This window comes from Prinia subflava, chromosome 11 (assembly GCF_021018805.1).
Source record: "Prinia subflava isolate CZ2003 ecotype Zambia chromosome 11, Cam_Psub_1.2, whole genome shotgun sequence".
Lineage (NCBI taxonomy): Eukaryota > Metazoa > Chordata > Aves > Passeriformes > Cisticolidae > Prinia > Prinia subflava.
In genome coordinates this window covers 12,200,568-12,221,289 of record NC_086257.1, presented here as the reverse complement: position 1 = coordinate 12,221,289, position 20,722 = coordinate 12,200,568, and the positions used below count along the sequence as shown (strand labels likewise).

Below are 20,722 nucleotides of genomic sequence, written 5' to 3'. Positions count from 1 at the left end.
ACCTGTAGTGTTTTGGGGAGATTTTTGTTAGTGACCTTAAAGTGCAAAGGATCAGCAAATGGCAAAGTTCATGCTTGCAGCATAATTCTGGCTTTTTCAGATACAAGTCATCATGTCAAATGTGAAGGATAAGTTCTGCCATGTGGGGATCCAGTCTTCAACACTGTAGAGAAAGAAATAGGAGTAAAAAGTCAGAATATTAACCTTGACATTTCCTGATGTTTAGGACAGAGAGTTCTCAGTAGAGTACTGAATGACTGAGTGTGACTTGGACCAAAACTTTTAATTTAGTATTTTGTGGTTTGGAATATTATGTGAATGAGGCACAGAGGGTTTTTGACACTAAGCACATGGGACCAGTTGGAAAAGAATTTTCTTGTTCTGGATCTAAAAGGGATGGGGGACAGAAAAAAAGGGCAAAAGTTAGAGGATAATGCATTTTGCTATTATGTAATTAATTTTGCAGGTATAAATAAATATAAATTTATTCCATTTTATCACATTTTCCACATTTTTATAATTAAAAACATTAATTCTGTTCGTGTTTTTGTTAGCAGCAGAGGGTTTACCTGCTTTTGGGGTATTGCTGGCAAGTGTTGTGGCTAGAATCCTGCACTGGGATCAGGTCTGGTCTCAGGTCTGTTTTCCTCACTAGAATAAGGATAAAGGAGCTGAATGTTTTTGGAAGGAATTTAACATCTAATGCCAAGTGCAGGATACAAGTCGGGTCACTATTAATAATTGTAATTAAGCCAATGATAAAGCTGCAAGTGACTTGTGTTCATTGGTTGTAAAGCTTTGAAAAGAATGGATTAGTAGTGGAAAATACCATAAAGGCTGAATTGCAGGACCATGTTATGGCCAAAATAAAACCTGCTGGTTTCAGTTGGGGCAGTTATGAGACAGTGCTGATCAAGGAATTTATTTCTCTCATCAAAATGTCTATGTAAGGAGTCAGATAAGGCAAGCCCAGAGACTGACCAGAGATGTAAACTGGGTGTGTGTTCAAACACAGTGATTTTAGCAGCAGTGGGAAGATCATTTCTGACATACAGGTGTTTCAAAAAGTTTTCTGAAATTATTGCTAGATCTTTAGTGATCCAGCTTGAAGAGGAAGGAGTGCCTGAAGTTATGGAATAAAAAAGCTCTACCTTCTACTGCGATTCTAACAGTCATCCCTCTTGAGTCCTTTGAGCAGAAGAAAGTTGGAACAGAGAGACCCCAAAGGTGTTGATGAGCAGTAATTCTGGTGGAAGATGTGCTGCTAGGTTTGGAGGGGGTGCAAGAGAGGCAGGAAGCCGTGGCAGCCCTTACCTTGACTTGTATGTAACCTGTCACATCCACCCTTTTTCAGAGCTTTTGAAGTGACAGAGATCTTTGCCTTTGCAAAAAGCAGTCACAATCAATCAAATCAAAGTGGAACTTGAACTAAGGCACTGATTATAGATCTTTTGAAACAAGAAATTAAGATAATGTTTCAAGCTGTTGTGGTGGAGTTCAAAGAGGGAAAATAGACAAATTCAATAATACCACCTGCATGATAGGAAGCAATTACTGTAGTATTGACTTGAGGAAATTGTTCCACCTTCTCTAAAAGTATATTTGGTTTCCTGTAATTTCCTGCTATTCTGAGGCATAGGAAAGCTGAATTCGTTATACCAAGTTTTGGCCTAGCAAGTCCACCCTACCAGAAACATACAAATATAGTCTGTGGATCTTTTATATTTACAGTAGAATGTGTTTTCTTTGTCTTTCTCTTGAAGGCATGGGAATTTGTGCAAATAGTTTATTCTTCTGAGATCAAAATCACAACTGATAGAAATAATGTATGGACACATTCAGTTACTTTCTCCAGTATAAGTTCACTGCCTTTGCAATTGGTTTATATTTCTCTTTATCAACTTCGTTTTACTTGTAGGTCAAAAAGACAAAGAAAAGGTCTTTAAATATATATTTCTTTATAGTTTTTGTCTTACACTCTCAATAAGGTTTCAATTACCATTCAGATTAGCAGATTGCATCTGTGGGATCTTTTTCCAAAGACAGCATTACAGCCACATGCAGTTGCTTGCCAGAGGACCTTACTAAAAAAGGTCATACTTCACTATTAAGTGACTGTACTGATAGCCAGCTGTATAAATTAATGGCATGTTCCCCCTGCCCCATTTTCCATTAGGACACTGTATAGAAAGTGTTACTGAACTTGGTAAAGGCTAGAGGCCACTTAGTTAATTAAAAGAGTAATATAAGGTACCTGATCCATGTATTTCAATCTTTTAGTTAATCACACTGCTGTAGTCTAAAGACACCTTTCTTAATAATACTGTGTTGCAGAGGACTTTTAATGCCATGAATCAGTTCAGTATTACTTGTGGTTTGAGTTTTTTTAAACCTTTTTGTTTGTTTTGTTGTTTGTGATTTTTTTTCTGGACATGTGTCCATGTGGACATTATTATTAATGTGAGTTAATAATTCTTTTTTGTCTTTTTAGGGACCTTTGTCGCCAGGATAAAACATGTGAATATTACTTAAGTATAGATGCAGACGTCGTGCTGACAAACCCCAAAACTTTAAGAATACTGATAGAACAGAACAGGTATAGTAAATCTCTTATTTTGTAGAATTTCCTGTAAATTGAAAGGATTCTCTGGGGTCTGTCCAGAGAAAATAAGATCCCATTTGTTTTTGCAGATTTAAATCCTCTTTGTTTACTTGTGCTATTTCATTGTCATAGTTCATAACGGGCTTGGGGGCCAGCAATCCACAGAGCATTTTGTTCCTGTCAAACAGCAATTCCTGGTGTGAATTTCAAGTGTTTGATTTTCATATTTTCTTACTCAATATGTCACTTCACAGAAAGATAATTGCTCCGCTCATGACTCGCCATGGGAAGCTCTGGTCCAATTTCTGGGGTGCTCTGAGCCCAGATGGTTATTATGCTAGATCAGAAGATTATGTGGACATTGTCCAAGGGAACAGAGTGTAAGTAACTGGAAACTAATTGTTAAAATCAGGGCACCTAGTATGGTTATTAGCAACAGGTTGCATGAAAATATAAGAATATGGTGTTATTGCTAGAGAGATGATGTTAGGTATAGTGTTTTGTGTTTTCTGTTTCATAGAAATTCACTTGTTTATTCCCATTAGGGCTTGAAAAAAAAGCCAAGTGTTTGACATCATGAGCTGGTGTTAGAGCTGGACACAGACATTACTGGTACCTGTCTGATGGTGTCTGGTTGCTCTAGCAGTGCACAGGGCAGAAAAAGGCAGGATAAACAAATAGCAAACCCAAAACTCTATCCCTGGAACCTCAGCTGAAAGGAATGGTTGTTGTATTCATCAAACGACTTTGTCATCTCTTTGGGACAAATGCCTAATCAATGGAACAGCTCTAATTTCTTTGTGTTTCATCCTGGTATGATGTCAGGTATATCTTAAGGGGCTCTTCAGCAATACTTTTGTCAAGGATAAAATTCTGAGTTTATCCCTCCCCTAAATTAATGTGATGTAAGTTCTAAGCTTGACTGTTCCATATGGTGGTGCCTTTTCTTTACCCTGGAAGAACAAAAAGGTTTGAAGCAGACTGCTTGAACAGGGCTGGCTTGTTTTCAGTCCTAGTGTACTAAAAGATATACTTGTGGCACTGAGAGGGGGGAATCTGCAGAGGGAGAGTTTTGAAAGCAATGCTTCTGTGTTGATACTGGCCCAGCTCACATAAATACATGGCCTGCTGTGGGCTGTGGGTATTTGTGTGAGGAGGTCAGACCAGCTGTGTGAAGTCTCAGTGAAGTCTTTAAACTCATTTAAAAATCTGTTTTGGAGTTACTTTTTCCATCTGGTAGTGTAGAATAATATTATAAGAGAGTTTGACTGATTGCCTTAACTATGGAAACATGAAGTACACGTGTAGTTAAAATTCCATGGAGAATTTGACCTTGCTATATTTTTATAACAGTATTTCATAAAAAATTGAATTCCTGCCTACACCTGTGTTTGAGATGTCCAGATGTAGTTTTCCAAGTGTCTTGGGAACCTTTCAGCTTCTTCTCCTTGTTGCAACTTGCTTCATCTTGTCAGCAAATACAGAGATGCTGATTTAATAGAATAGGCAACAAATTCGTTTTCATGCTTTAAACTGTTTTTGTGTTGTTTTTTTTCTTCCTTATTTTCCACAGAGGAGTATGGAATATCCCTTATATGGCTAATATATACTTAATTAAGGGACAGACTCTCAGATCTGAGATGAAAGAAAAGAACTACTTCATGCGTGACAAGCTGGATCCGGACATGGCACTGTGCAGGAATGCCAGGGAAATGGTAAGGTGTATCTGGAGCAGCTGGCTTGCAAACACACACATGGCTTTGTCCTGCTCTACTCATGGACTGCTTTACCTGATTGTTTTGATATTATATTTGACTTCTAATTCAAAGTACTGGCCAATTTTTGTGTGATAAAACCCTTTAGGTGTTTTTCTTTAAATTGTTGGGAACAGAGGTTTTTTTAGGGTCAGTGCACTGATGCACTGACAGATGGTGGTTTCCAGTTAAATTCCCTGAAAATTTCTGTTGAGGTTAAAATACCTTTCTCCTTGGCACAACCTCAACAGATGAAAGAGGCCTCAACTGTTCTGCTGTGTGTGACTTAAAACTTACCAATTCATTTGGCACATTTTTATACAGTGTGAAACTTCCAGCAGACTAAGTTGGAATATTTTGCAATTTTTTATGAAGTAGATATATATTGAAACTAATGATGGGCAGTGTTATATAAAAAAGCCTAGGTGATTTAAGAAATGGTAAGAATCTTCTTAGAGAGCATGAATTACTCATTGATTTTTCTACATAGATTAAAACTGTGTCAGATAAATGTTAGTTGAGTTAATCTGGATGTAATGAGAGAACTTATTTGTACTGTAAAATTATGAATCTATAAATCCATATTTCTACTGATATTTACACTAGTTTCAACACAGAGACAAATAAGACCTAAACCAGACCTATTTCCAGACTCTATAGCATTGAAAAATATTTTTGCTGAGTTGAACAAGAAAAGTTGGCAAGTATTAATTTTTTTATTCCCTCATAACAAGGCATGATCTCCTCTGTTTGTACTGATTCTTCAGAACATCCCCGTCCAGTCCTGTTATATTCAAACCTCCTCAGCATCAGTTCCTGCAAAGCCTGTGCTTTCCATGTGCTCATTAAACTAATCTGACTGGCTCATCAGAGAATTGCTGCCTCTTTTTCTCAGTCTGGGCTGTAGGAGGGTTTGCTTGTTTTTGTACTGCAGCAGATAAGAAGGGGCTGGTGGAAACAGCTTTGACATGTGTATGAGGAGCTTTGCTTGGAGATGCATGTTTTCTGTAAAGGCATATCAGCTTTGATCAAAGGCTGCTCTTTCCCTGATGTACCGTGGAAACCTAAAAGTAGTCGGAAAAAGAGAAAGAGATTGTGTCAGAAAACTGATGTGATGATTCTCCTTCATTTTAGACTTTACAAAGGGAAAAAGACTCCCCTTCTTCGGAAACATTCCATATGCTCAGAGCCCCAAAGGTGTTGCTTTATTTTTTTTGTTCATTAATTAGTTATTATTACATGCAGTATCATTCTACCACGGGAAGACACTTCTCCTCTGTCCACTTCCTCTGATGAATTACTGCTCTAGCTTTCTCTTCAGTCTGCTAAGGTTGGGGTTTTTGCCAGGGACAGGTTTTTCATGCCCAGCTGAAGGCATCTCAGAGAGGCTCTTGGTTTCCTCGGGGGGTTTCTCAGTGCTTCTGAGGTTAAGGTGTGCTGACACCGCTTCTGGAGCTGAACTGGCTGGAGCAGCCCTAGGCAGGAGTAAAGCTCAGATCACTGGTGGTAGCTCTGCCAGGCCCCCCCAGTGACCACATTGTCACTTTAAGCTGTTTTTCTTGACCCAGGCCCTCCTTATTCTCCCTGCTGCAGCTATTTTATGATTTGGTAAGTGCCCAGAACTGGGCATGTTTAACATAATCATTATCTTCCTAACAGTTTAACTCTTTTTCAGACAAAAACATAGACAGAAGTACCAAAGTACCCAAATGGTAATGCCATCTACTGCAAATCCAAAAGTCAAAAACATTTCAGAAATAAAGTTTTAGTCTGAAAAACCTTAAACTAAAAAAAACCCGTAGAATCTAAGTTTCTTTTTAAAAATACTATTTCCTTCTACTACTTCTAATCAACAGAATTCTGTTAATACCTTCTGTTAATAGCTTAATAATAAAGCTGTATCTTACCACATTTGATATCTTGCATATAATTACATGAGTAGACTTCGGAGTGCTCAGCTGTTTTGGATGCTGATCTGAATATTCTTGTGTGCTGTATTTGCCAATATCTTTTTATTCCAGGCCAATTCACCAGATGGATCATGTAGTAAATACTCTGAACTAAGTTTCTTGCTCTGACTTTCATAAACCCTTTGATAGTTAGCTTATTCTTTCAGTTTTAAATCTGAAACTAAACCCTAGATGTTGGTTTTCTTGTGTGCGAGCATTTTCAGTTTGAGATCAGATGCTTTCAGTGTGTCTGCCTAAGTTTTCTGGAAAGCAAATCAATCAATCACTCCTCTGCTTTTTCCTTTCTGTAGCTCTACATATGTTCTCAACAAGATATGTTTTGGTTTAATGTGTTTAGAAAATAAATGCAGGCAAAACAAAAGGTTATGAAGAGTATTGGTGGTTAGAGTCCACCATTTGAAAATTAAGATGCTAAATTAACTGCACCTTTACAGTATATGTGTACAAATGTGTGATTATATTTTATGAAGGCACAGGCATGAACAGACCTTTTTAAAGCTTTGCTAAGGTGGACAGTTTGCTAATGATGCTTTCTCTGATTGGTGTAGGGTGTTTTCATGTACATTACCAACAGACATGAATTTGGAAGACTTCTGTCTACAGCCAATTACAATACCTCCCACTACAACAATGACCTCTGGCAGATATTTGAGAATCCGGTGGTATGCATCTAATTATTGCTAAAAAGTTATTTCATTTAAAAAAAACTAAGTTTATGTTTTATAAAAGACTTGAAATTTAAAGGATTTATGTGGAGAACATTTGTTTGCTGTGTGCTAAATACTGATTATGTGCTAAAAGGTGTTCTCACCCATCTAAGCAAATGATAATATATCTTATCAGTAAGCCAGCTAGTGACCAGAGCGTGAAATTGTAGATATGGCCCTAAGGTAACAGGTTTCATGATTTTTGACATGATGGAAACCAGTTTTTTTATGAGAATAAAAAAATTTTTAGCTGTTTTCAATGCTTTCAGTAGAGCAAATGAATAGAGTATAGATTATTTTTTATCACTTATAAATGTTGTTGTTCTATTGTAATGTTTTTAAATCATGTGTTTTTAGGACTGGAAGGAAACTTACATAAATCCAAACTACTCAAAGATCTTCACTGATAACATAGTAGAACAGGTGAGTGTAAGTAGTAATTTAAAAATTTGTGGGTCTAACTGATTATAAATTGGCAAGCATTAAATATTTCCATGCAAATACTGTTTTGGTCTGTGACTAAACAGTTTTTTGATGTTTTGGATCAGAAGTGAATTTTTGCCATTTGATATAGGCTGTTTGCTTTTGTGGAACTGATCTGGGCAGAGCACTTGTGTTGGATGATCAGTTGTGATAATTAGGGACACTGACTTAGTGAACACTGCCTCTCTGAAAAGCTGGGATAAATTGTCTGTGTGTAAAGCCATGTTAAGTTTTAAGCTGTTTCCCCATATAAACCTGCAATGTGGAAAACCAGGGTTGTTCTTTGAGGCCATAAGGTACAGAAGGTGTGGGTGCACTGACACAGTCTTAGTGCTGGGTCAGGGCTTAGAGTGTAGCTCATAGTTTTTGCTTTTGTGAGAGTGTGCTTGAGAATCACGTTTTTAATTGTTTGGGGTTTTTTTTTTGTAGCCATGTCCAGATGTGTTTTGGTTTCCCATATTTTCTGACACTGCCTGTGATGAATTAGTAGAAGAAATGGAACATTTTGGGCAATGGTCTGGTGGAAAACACCAAGTAAGTGTCAGCTGATATAAACATAATCTTAATGAGTGATCTTAACTACTTTTACAGTAAGTCACAGTGTACTGCAACAAACAAACATCCCAACAATTGCCAGCGGTCTGAAACATCTGCTTTGTGGTATGAGGTGCTTAGTTTAGTCTATGTAGCTGCTGCTTCAGTAGATTTAGAGGCATTCTTCAATTAATGTTGTGGTGTGCTGACCCTGGCTGCTTGCCAGGCACCCACCAAAGTCACTCTGTCACTGCCCTCAGCTGGACAGGAAAGTAAAAAAAAGAGTTTGGCTTGAGAGATAAGGACAGGGAGAAATCATTCAATTGCCACCACAGGCAAAACAGACTGAGTTTGATGAAATTAGTTTACTTTCTACTCTGGTTCCATTGATAATATATTTGTGAATAAGAGAAACACTGTTCCTGTTTCCAAGCTGTTTGTGGTGTTTTCTTTAGGATAGCCGCATTTCTGGAGGTTATGAAAATGTCCCAACTGATGACATTCACATGAAGCAGATAGGGCTGGATAACGAATGGCTGCATTTCATACGAGAGTTCATTGCCCCAGTCACACTGAAAGTCTTTGCTGGCTATTACACCAAGGTATGGGCTAAAAGCTTTTGCAGATAATTACTCCAACGTGTGACTAAATTTAAGTGTTTTGATGAATATGCCTCTTTGGTTTGGTTGGGGAGTTTATACATGACATAGTAGTTAAAGATTAATGTTGTTGATTTTTGATCTTAACTAAGCTTTAAACAAGATCCCAAGGGTCCTGTGTGTGACGTGGCAGTTCACAGCTTGAAGCCTGACTCTGTTTTGTTGCAGGGCTATGCTCTGCTGAACTTTGTAGTAAAATACAGCCCTGACAGACAGCGGTCACTCAGACCTCACCACGACTCCTCCACCTTCACCATCAACATCGCCCTCAACAAAGTAGGAGAGGACTTTCAGGTAGGTTCTTGACTTTAAAATGTTGTCCTTTGAAACTGTAATAAAAGCTCAAATACATATACTTAGAGACCCAGCTGAGAAGGAAAAGGTGCACATCACAAATGGAGTATATTATGCCTTGTGGTTTTTTGACTAGTACTAGATTTGCTCAATTCCAAGATCCAGAACTGTTGATGCAGTCAGGCTGAATTGATCAAACTGGTTTCAGGTGGTGGGAGAGAAGGGGTTTGAAGGAAAACTGGATATATTAGCCATTTCATTTTTATCATTTCTGAAAGGCCTCATTCCTGTACAGTGAAAACCAACTTCTCAAAAAAGTTTAAGTAATGCTAAGTTGACTCAAGTGGCTTCTTTTCTGTAAATTTTTTTTGATTTTTTTTTTATAATATCAGCCACAGAATGAAAATTTTTAACTCTTGTATCTGTTTAGGTTTTTTACTGAGCTAAATTATCCTCTAGTCTGATATTGATTCAAATAAAACAGTTCCCACAGTGTGGAGTTAGGCAATAATATCCAACTTTTACTTAGAGAGAAATTCAATGTGTTTTGTTTATAAGCCTGTATCTTTCACAGTCCTTAACACCAATAAATGTGCTATTTTAGAAGGCACACCTTCAGTTTGAAATCAGCAGCCAGATAGTTCATTTAAGATTTGTTTAAATGCTGTTCTGGGTAGGGGTGCAGTCCAGGAGCAAGGCCTGTGTACATGGTTTGCTTCTCTCTGGTAGAACCTAGTGTGAAGTTACTGAAGATCTGTTTGTCAGATTTGTTGCTTGAGTGAATTGTTATTCAGTGAATGCTAAAGCAAGACAAGGGGAAATCTGATTGCAAATGCTTGTCTGTTGATAATTGCTCTAAAGTGGTGTCATGTAAATAACCTTGCTAAAGGATGGTAGAAGGAAAAAACCCAGCCTAATAACAATAGCAGATTATTTGAAGTAATGGTTCTATAAAAAGGACTTTATTAAAACACAAGGTAAATGTTTGGGGTTTTCTTGTGTTTGTATTTTTACCACAGGGAGGTGGCTGTAAATTCCTTAGGTACAACTGCTCCATTGAGTCTCCCAGGAAAGGATGGAGCTTCATGCACCCAGGAAGACTAACGCATTTACACGAAGGACTTCCCATCTTGAATGGCACAAGATACATTGCAGTATCATTTATTGATCCTTAATTTTATTTTTTTGTCCTCTTCAACAGCGGTGTTCTTTACATAAACATTTATTTATAGATCTCTTCTGGAAGATGGTGAAAAAAGAAACTTTAAGTTACTGTTACTACACAGCAGAGGTACTTTGGGCTAAAAGGAGGAAAACAGAAAATGTTCTAATATTGAAGATTTCTTGATATCTGCTCTGAGCCTTGAGTCCCAAAGTTAAACATGTCCTACTTGTTTTTCCATTCTGCTGTCCTAAAGAGTGGATAAGGAGAGAAAATGGAAAAGCACAGTGAACCCATTTCTTCGTTGAAAAAAACCCAAACCCCAAGCAATACTAAATACAAAATCATCGGAAAAATTTATCATGGTTTTCATTCAGTAAAGTGACACAGCTAAAGTTTGGTGGTCTGTATGTTTGGTACCAACCAATGATGGAAAAATCACAGCATAAAAACAAAATCAAATGAATCTTGTTTACAGTTGTTTCTGGTAAGCAATAATTCCGTATGTTGGTTTATACTGAAGGGAAAACGTCTCTGTAGCCTGGTCTCCTAATTCATTGTCAATACTGAAATGTTCACCCTTAGAAGAAAAAAATAATTAATTGCAGAGATGGAACAAGGATTAAATCCTTTATCTAAGGAGGAAGTGTTTTATCATTGTTCTGAGAACTCAGCCTGTTGAAAGCTTACTTTTCTTCAGCAAGTGACCTTTGTTTAAAGTGAGTTATTTTTCTAAATGTGTAGTTGCACCCAATGGATACTGGAAATTTGATGCTTATTTTCAGAACGCTGGTAAATTTTAATAGGATGTTTTATAGGGACAGTTTTCTACTCTTAAAACTACTTGAATTTTGTATCAGGAAAACGAAAAGGTGGCAGTCTCTTTTAAAGCTAAGGGTCTTAACTTGACAATTATTTTAAAGAAATTGGTTTAAAATATTCCTACTGTATCTACTGTTTGTAATTTAAGGAAACTTGAAGCTAATTGTCTCAAAGTCTACCGTGCCAAAATGCACGAGATGTTGGAAAACCTTGTGAAAAATAAAGGGTAATTTTAAATTAATGGAGCAGCTGTTACTTGACTGTATCAGGTAATTTCTTTGCATTTGCAACTGTTCTTAAAGACACTGATTTACTGACAGATATTTTCTAATGATCTCTACAAATCAGTAGGTGGGAGATGACCATGTCAGATTTTGGGTTGTTTGCTACTGAAATTATTTCAGTGAGTGTCTTTTTTTGTGTACCAAGCCCTGCCTTACACTTTCAGAACGACCCCAGCAGGAGTGATGGTTCCAGGGTTTGTTTTTATGTGGAGGCTATTTGATGATCCAAACAATACTTCACTTTTTAATTTTGTATCTTTAAAGAAGCTTTATATCACATTTTCTAAACAGAAACTTTATATACAGCTGACAGGATTAGGAGAGCGTTCCAAAGCTTTTTCTTTTACTGGAAATAACTGCATCTGCTTATTTCCCTGTTCTTCAGTTTTGAGGAATGAGTTGGAGCCGTATTTAAAGTTATGCTGAAGCAAATACATCAAAGTGAGTTAACCTCAATAATGTATTAAAATGGGCTGACTTGAAAAGGAATGCCTTTTGACAGGAAATTTTTTGCTTTCCTTTAATTTCTCTTTACACTGTCAACTTTTCTCCTTTTCAGGCTAATATTTGGGGGTTGCTATCCCTCAGCTTTGTTTCCTGGTGTGGAACAGCTGTCTCAGTGTCTTTCTCTGTGCATAGACAAACCTTACAGATCAGAAAATCTTCTGGCCTTCAAAATGAAAACAGCCTTTGTTAATCATCTTTTTCTGAGCATTTTTCTGTGGTCTCTTAGGCTGACTTAGAACAGAATAATATTTTTCACCATTGGATCAGTTAACAGATAGTTTATTGTTTTGAGGAGATTTCTTGGGAAAAAAAAATAACAAAAATACAATCCTGTAACACAGGGGAGCTTCTGTAGAATTTTTTCTCCCCCACAAATTCTATTTTAATTATGTATTCTGTAATCCTGAACTAAATTTCTTTTCTTTTTTTATTTTATATTTTGCTCCAAGAAAACCCTGAGGGCTTTATTTACTGTGAAATGTTTGTGTTTGCAGCTCTTGGTTCACTTTGTCACTTAGTGACACCTAACTCTGTGCTTACTGTGCTGCACTTTTGTTGGAGGGGAAAATGTGTTTGCCATGCTCAAGTTACTAATGTTCTCTCTTATTTCTTCTTTCAACAAAGTATTTGCAAAGGGTGGCAGATGCCTTTCAGGTGGACAGGTATGGAAGTGTTCTCATTAACTTCCTGGGAACTCACACATGCCAGGAAAAGAAATTTTATTGGAACAGTTCACCTGAATTAGTTCTGAAAGCTTTGCTGTTGGAATGTGAGGATACGAACTCACATAGACTAAACAGAAGTGCCACTATTAGAAGATCCTTTCTATATTTCATTACTTTTTAAGGCACTTAGACTCTTGTGTCTCTTTAGCAAAGTTTGTTTTGGGCCATAGAAGATACAGAAGCAACCTAAATTCCAGGAGTACAGGGACATAAGGGTGCTCTGCAACAAATGAGGCATTTGTAAAGTATTTTGTTTGTTCTGCTTTCATCTAGCTTTACTTTTCACTATTAACTGCTAGGAGAGACTGTGGTGTGGGTAAGAGAGCAGTGTCTAGGCAATAGACTTCTGAAGTCTCCTTTTGCTTAAAAATACTGAGTATAGCTTGGTTTTATTTCATATTTGTGAACTATTCCAGCTGTACTCCTAAGAAATATTCAGTGCTTTTGGTCGTATTTTACACATTTAGTCTACCTTAACATCACTGTTCAACAAGTAATTCCAATATCTATTTGTCAGTTCATTTTTTTGTTCCCAAAGGATTACTGTTTCGTGCTTACTGTGAGCCAGTAGGAGTAAGACTCTGACAAGCCCCAAAAGAATACAGATTTTTTCAGTGAGGCAATAATAATGAAATCTATTTGATTGTGCCTGTTTCTTTATAAGGACTTTTTCCCCCACATCTCTTGTATTCATGGACTTAATGGTAATTCAATGCAGGGCTTCCACAGCAGCTTCTCTTTTGCAGCAGATAGAGATATTAAAGAGATAGAAAATCTAAAAAGGACCCTTGCACTTCTTTCCTCCCATGTGCACATAACCAGTTTTTCTTTTGTTTTTCTGCTTGAAAGAGCTGGTTTCGATTTTTCTGTTCAGCTACTGCAGTGAGCTTTTTGAAGAACTTCAGTTTTATTTGATTTATTTCTGATATGGTCTTCAGTGGATTCAGTTCTGGAATGAGTAAGTATTTCTTTGAATCTTTGCCTCCCTGAATTCTCACTTTCTTGCATTGCAGAGTAAGCTGCTCTGCTATGTTTGTGAGTGGAAGGAAAGACAATACCTGTCTCAGCAGCCCCTATGACTGAGGTATCAAATAAATTACATGACTATTACGTTTTTTTAATTATGGGATTGTTTTGATTCCACAGCAGACTGAGTTGGAGGGCAGAGCTTTCACAAATATACATTTGTATAATTGGTATTGATAATTCTGAGAGATGAGATTTGCACCAGTAGTGTTAGTTGTAGAGTTTTAAGAATAATTTATTAATTTATGACTGCCAGGGTTATGTTGTACCTAGACTGTGGAAGTGCCGCTTCAGTGGCTTTCAACATAATGTCCCAAATACTTTGTGTCTTACTGTAAGAAGTTACTTGGAATCTAATAAAGCAGATAGTCATGATCAGCAGGGCTGGAGAACCTTCGTCCAAACCTTTAATACAAATGGAAAGAGAAGCTTTTATTTTCTTCAGTGAAATATTTGGCACATTGTCACCTTTTTAATTTTTTTCTCTCTGTGTGTAATTCTCTTCCTATTTGACATATGGGTCAAATCTGTATAAGTGCATCCCACTTACAGGGTGGTGGCTGTCCTGTATTGTATTTCAGGGCTAGGGGAAGGGCAGAATGAGGAAGAGATGGGTGAAAGTTCAGCATTCACCCCTCACAATTGCTTCCTTCTGCAGCTGTTTGCACAGAGCTCTGCTCCTGCAGCACCTCAATCCTAAACTAACAGGAGGAGGTCTGAGAAGCAGTTGATATCCTGGCATGATGCTAAGGCTGTTAAATGCAGGATCATCTTTTTCTCTTGGTAATTTATTATTTCTGGAAAGTGAGTTTTCTGGATTAAGCTTCACTTCACAAGAGCTGTTTTGGCTGTGTTAAAGCAATGCCCCTCAGGATTATTTTGCACGAGGATCAAATGTAAGATCAGCTCTCTGATAAAATCATATTAGTCTTACGTTGTTTAATGGAGTATGGCAGCAGTTCAAAAGCAGGATTTCAGTCAGCATGATTACAGCCTGCACTGGCATCAGTGCAGCAAAGCAGCAAAGCTGAGAGCCTGGCCAGCGAGGAGGGTCTTGGCCTGGGGTGATGCTGTGCTGCTTAGGCACTGGAGAAAACTGCTTTCCTGAAAAAACCTGCTTGTGTTTTGGCTCCTGAATATTGATCCCTTTGCACTTGCCTGCTCCACTTACTTCTGCTTTATGCTTGTTGAATGTGTGAGTGCCTGAGGTTGGCAAGGGAGATGTATAGTCATATAGCTACAGACTTAGTCAGGAACTGGTCTTCTGGCCTCAAACCAGAGCTCTCCTGTTTCCCAGAATTTTGCTTAGTTGTGAAAGGAGTTGCTCAACTACCAGTGACTCTGCACCATTTTGTTTCTGCAGTCTGTTGAGAGAGGGGAGCAGAGAGAGGAGGAGGGGAGTAGAATAAATTTATGATAAGCCACTTCCTTGCTACAATGTCTGTAGTGTGGACAGGGCATGAAAGTGTTATATTTTCATTGCCTGAGCTGGAATGACAGTCAGTGTGAGCAGTAACATAAGCCCGTGAGATGGTTTACATATTTAATACTTTAAAACATCAGTACATGCCCTTCAGAGTGAACTTTGCTAACATTTCAGGCTTTAAGCTCTCTCAGACGGGGTTACAGGTCTCTCAGTGTACCACCCACGGCCACTGTGTGAGGAGGAGGTTTGCTGTTTTCCTCTTCTCCATGTCTCTAGCAGCAGGACTGGCAGAATAACTGCTCAGGTCTTTGTTCCCTAAAGCAAATTGCTGACTGGTGACTGTTACCACCCTTCTGTGAGGAGAAGGTGTGCTCAACTTGTGATGTTAATATTTGGAGGATAGGTCTTTCTGCACCTCCTGTGGTGGCTGTCAGGATGGAGAGGTGGAATTGGTGAGGGTGCCAGAGAGAGCAAGCTGCATCTGCTCTGGTCCCACAGCAGCACACTGATGACAGAGAAATGTGGGGTTTGCTGCGAGAGTTTGATCCAACCTCATTGTCCCCAGGATGCGTGTGAAGAGCTTAGAGAAAATGGAGTGTGCTTTGTGAGGATTAACTCCTCTGATGTTTTAGTTCCTAAATTCTATCAAGTCTCTGAGCTTAGGAGAGGTGAAGATTTGGGGAGGTTAACTTGCTTTTTCCTCAGAGACTTCTAATATAAACATGGTGCAATTAAGGCATTTCTGGACCTTCCAAAGGAAGGTGTGAGGTAAATAGAATGCATGAGAAGTTGGGGCAGAGAGTATTAGCTATAAGCTACTGGAAGTTAGTTCTATCTTTGCCAGTGCTGGGAGAATGTATGAGGTGGGTGTGTACAGAGTGTAACAATGGACTTCTGGCACAGCCAGGTTTAGAGACTCATCATCTCTGAACCACTTTTGTACACTGTGATTCACCCAGGGAGCTATTTCAAGCATTTGGTCATTGTTTAAAACACATACCACGTAAAGTAGGATAAGTCCTGGTATATAAAATAGATTTGCCATAGAATTTCTAGATCCAGCTGTCACATACTTGTCTTTGCAGTGCCATCAGGAATTGTAAACTGGAGATTTTGATAGAGTTGCTTGGAAGCAGAGGAAATTCTCAGTTCTTATACTTCAATCATGTGTGTTAATCTGCATGAGAGCATTTTAGCCACATGTGCTATAACTTTCAGTTCTCTCCTTGCCTGTGTTCCCATGGCTCAGGCATACAGTGCACGTCTCTCCCTCCAAACCATCCCCCTTCACATCTCATGTGTTTGCCAGATGTCAGCTTTCCAGGGACAAAAAAGAACCATGGGTGGCCAGTGGCTTTTGCATGAATGGAGGCAGGAGCAAGGGAGACAGAGACAAGGGATCTTTATTCTCAAGTGTTCTTGAAGTGTAAATTTTTAAACTGCTTCTTCAGAGCTCTACGGATGAGGACAGATGAGGTTTCCTGATTTTCTTCCAGTGGCCTGTGCAGCCAGGGGGGTGAGATGGACATGGAGGGCTCCAGGCAAGAGCAGTCCCTCAGATCCCACGGGCAAACCCTTCATCCACCCTGAGCTTGTGCCTGTTGGAGCAGGTGGCCAGAGCTGTGTTTCACTGCTGTGGACTGTCTTTGGTGAGGGCTCTTTAGTCTTCACCTCATTATCCATCAGTGTATGAATACAAACCCATGAGCCTCTGGAAGAGGGAAGGCTGATACCACACTCTGGGTTTTCCATGGCACTGATCAGGGCTGGTTTCTTATGCCCTTTTATTTGCTTTTTGGTTTTGTTTCTTGTTTTTAACTGGGAAGTGAAGGAAACTAATGCAGTTCTTGAACAATTTAATACACTAGACCTATAGAAATGAGAAGTGAACACTTCTTTCTTTCAAAGAAATACTAAAAATACATAATCTGAGTGTTGAAATATAAAGAAACTCTGTTTGACAAAGTGTAGGAGATCTGCAGTAAGCAAAGCTTATTCTTTTTTCTGGAAATGCCCTTACAGAGTTATTTGATTTCTGCAGAAAATGGAGTAAAATATGCACAAAGTAAAACTGCAGCTCCTTGCTAATGCAAAAGGAATTGGTCTCATAAGGCTAAAAAAATTTATTTTTGCTTCACAAAGAAACTTTAGAGAAGGATACTCATGTATTTATTGTAAGTAACTCAAATATAAATTCTGCTTCTGTATAGTTCCTTTATAAATATTCCCATCTGCTTTTGCCCTTTTGTTTTTGATGTGCTTATCTCCAAGCTGAAGATTTTATGTGCAGCAGGCTGTATTGTAGTGCTGCTTCTTTACTTCAAAGGCAAGCCAAGGAAGCTCTTCTGGACTGAATATCTTCCACAGAAAATCTGCTCATGATAAAAACTTACAGCAAACTTTACTAGATTTTTATCTTTTCTCTTTTAAATGTCTAAGAAGTGATGAGTGTTTGTTGCTAATGATAAGAATGTTTTCCTTTCACTACTGAAGCTTGCAGATAAAAAAAAAAGTACTAGAGAAAACTGATTTGGGATTCAGTTTCATTTTTAAAAGGAAAGAAATAAGTTTGTGGGTTTGGGGGTGGGCTTTTCTTTTTTTTTTTGGGGGGGGCGCGGATCTTTAATAATGAAACCAAGTAGATGTATACCAAGCAAAGTTATAAATCTTAATCCATAGGAAATGAGTTTAGAAAAAGTGCAAGGCAGTGGAATTGAGTGAGCAAGTGACAACATTGCATATCATAGTCTATCCTTCATGCAAAAAAAGGCATTAAATGTCTCATTTAATTCCACTTGCCAATCTGTAATGGAGAGTCAAATATATTGATCATGTCAGAAGTTAACAGATCCTCTGTTGTCTTTAATTTTTGGTTCTAAGGGGCTGAATTCCCAGTAATCTTCTCTGCTGTCATTTCTCACATTTGGCCAGCTGAAGCAATAATTACTTATAAGGCTACAAATTGGAGCCCCTACATTCTCCCTCCCCAACTTCAGTTTACTCTTTGTTTCCTTGCCAACAGTTGTTAGATAAATGTAATTTATTACTTTTGCCTTTACTGTGCTTTCTCCTGTGTGTGTTGCTTGGTGCAATGGTACAAGCAGAGCTAGGACATGGCACCTCTCCATCCCTTGTGCCAGCTTCTTTCTTGAATCCAGTGTTTTCCTAAATGCCTGTGGTCCACTGGTAAAGTGATTACAGAGATGCCTGCAGTCCTTCCTGACCATTTTATGGAACATTTCGCTGCTTCTCTTGGATTCCTGGAAGCTGGCTGTAGATACAGAGCTGCTTTCTGTGTTCCCACCTGGCCTCAGTTCAGCATGTTGATAGCCCTCGGTATGAAGGGAACCTTGATAAAGAGAATATTCTTCCTTTTCATCTAGCTTTCCAACTGCCTAAGTTTTGAATTATGAATGTTCTTCTGTGCAGTAGAGTGGTGTGGGAAAGGAGAAAACAGTCCAACAACACAGCCAATACCACTGGCAATAAAAATGCTACTTAAATGTGAAGTATGGTTTCTTCGTGGCATGCTTCTCCAGGCTCCTCTCTCTTCATCCCTCCTTCAGTTCAAAAAAAAAAAATACATTCAAACCAAATGCCAAAATACAACTTTGCTTTCCTTTATAGACGAGCAGTAAATTCAGGACTGTCTGAAGATTTGCATAGATAGTGGACTAACAGCTATGCAGTGTCAATTTTGTATTTATTTGTCATTCAGGAAATTATTTGAAGGTGTGTTAAAACTCTTTGAACTAAACTACTGCCCACTGCAAGCTGGAGTGCATTATATTTTGGATAAAGGATAACAAATGAAGCTCAAAGAGGACCCTCTGAATATGTAATGGTGCTTTTTGTGCTCATTTTCATGAGCAATTGGGACAGAAGCCTACTGGAATTCTCATATTCACTAAACTTAAACCAAGAATAATAACAGCATGAAAAAAATGCTTGTAATTTAGGAGTGAGTTTTGGATAGTCCTACAATAGCCTCCTGTCTGCGAAGCTTCTGGTCATTTATTCTGCTATCTTGGGTATGTATTGCATAAATATACCACAAGAAGATTGTTTCATTTATTTGGTGGTTACTTAAGACTGCTCACAAGAATAATCTTTAAAACTCTGATAAATAGAGACTAAATTACCATAGTTTTGAAATAATTAAAATGTATGAACAATGAAACAGTGAGATCTGTTTTGAGGTCATGCCTGCAAAATGCTGAATTTCTGCACATTTGACTTAAGCTTCTTGGAAATCACCTTTCTCAATTTTGATCTGTGTGTTCCATAAACTCTCTTCTGTAATTTGCTGGGGAGGTCAAAGTGTTTAACCTAGTTAATAAAAGTATGAGCAAACAGAGACAGTGGAAGGAAAAAAAAGGCTGTATCTTATCTATGAACTTTTTCTCTGGTGAGTAGAAGCTGTAGGTAAGTAGAGCCTTTATCCATTGTCTGTCATTCTGTGGCCAAAATTGAATTATACAAATGCTTTTTAAAACCATGTTGCATCTGGATAATAGAAATTAGGACTGAAATAAAAGCTGCAAAAATACTTCAATATAATACTTAAGGTACAGTTATTGGAGTTCAGCAATATGGTAATATTTTTTGCCCACATGCACCTAAGGATGTCATGAATAATACTTGCACACGCACATTTTTAGGTGGAAGTTGCAATGTACAGCCTGGGAGAGGATGAAATAGTGTCTGGTAATGGAGCAGAGCCTGCACAGCCCTCATCTGAGTGCGTCAAAGTATTTGATGGGGAAGCTGTGGCTCAGAAGGACGGATTTGTTCATTCCATTTGGCAGCAAACCTGGGAAGAGGCTGCAGTCTCAGTTCCAGCCCTGGCCCCTGCCTGAGTGGCTCAGTCGCCAGGAGCGAGCGCGGCTGGGCTGGGGCTGCTCCCTGCCAGACACAGCCCTGTGCCAGCTCCGTCTGCACAGCCAGGAGGGGAGGACACAGCTTCCCAACCAGCCGAGGTTTGGTGCAGGACCTCTTCCCTGGGCCTGTTCTGTTACTTTCTAAACAATGCTCCTGGTAAGAGCCCCAAACCCGCCGGACTGCGGGAGCCAGGGGTGCTTGGGAGCATCTCCCCTTCCCTCGCAGCAGAGCCTCCAGCTCCTGCCCTGCACCTGCCTCATCTCCAGTGAAATGCTGCCTCTGACTCTTGTCCTCCTGTAGATTTGGATGTTAATGATAGAGGTTGTTAATACGTGAGGGGCTAATTATTTGGTTAATGTTTTCCTAGATGATGGGTGAATGTGCCATTTCTATGTGGTGTGTGGTGGTGAGTATGAAGTCACCTGGAGAGGTGTGACCTCTTTCCCAAGCCTTTCTGATGATCTTTTGCATGAGAGAAAATAGCTGTTATCTCTCATGAAAATGTCATCCTGTTGCTTTGAAATTAATTACTGTTCCAAATATTGAAACCCTAATTTTTTTTTTTTAATATCTTCATTCCTTACCAAAACACTCAAATGTTTCAAGTGACCACTGCCATGTATTTTTAGTTGTACATTTTTCAAAGCCAGGTCAGAAAACTAATATAGAACTTAAAACTATATTAAAAAAAAAAAATTGCACAGACCCATGTCTTGAAGTTTCTTAACAAGAGGCAGGTGAATAGAGCAATTTTCATCAGCTCTAATTTGATGGATTTTTGTACTCAGTCAAGTCAGAAAAATTTAAATGGAAACGTTGTATATTTCAGTGAGTGCCTAAACCAATTATGTGGTTTGTAGGTTTCAGGGGAAAATACAAAAAGGAA

At 38.5% G+C, this 20,722-nt stretch overlaps 1 protein-coding gene across 2 annotated transcripts in view; it reads left to right on the top strand.

Moving 5' to 3' along the window:
• PLOD2 (procollagen-lysine,2-oxoglutarate 5-dioxygenase 2) overlaps window positions 1-11,228 on the top strand; it is a 47,109-nt gene extending 35,881 nt beyond the window's left edge. Inside the window, exons 11-20 of one of the 2 annotated variants that reach the window (XM_063408085.1) lie at window positions 2,492-2,596; window positions 2,857-2,982; window positions 4,176-4,317; window positions 5,491-5,553; window positions 6,875-6,988; window positions 7,391-7,456; window positions 7,946-8,050; window positions 8,506-8,652; window positions 8,878-9,003; window positions 10,023-11,228. In XM_063408085.1, the coding sequence (XP_063264155.1) occupies window positions 2,492-2,596; window positions 2,857-2,982; window positions 4,176-4,317; window positions 5,491-5,553; window positions 6,875-6,988; window positions 7,391-7,456; window positions 7,946-8,050; window positions 8,506-8,652; window positions 8,878-9,003; window positions 10,023-10,178 (1,150 nt within the window). In that variant the 3' untranslated portion in view covers window positions 10,179-11,228. The remainder of the gene's footprint in view (window positions 1-2,491; window positions 2,597-2,856; window positions 2,983-4,175; window positions 4,318-5,490; window positions 5,554-6,874; window positions 6,989-7,390; window positions 7,457-7,945; window positions 8,051-8,505; window positions 8,653-8,877; window positions 9,004-10,022) is intronic. The other variant, XM_063408086.1, reaches the window with a different exon arrangement.
• Window positions 11,229-20,722: the final 9,494 nt, after the last annotated feature.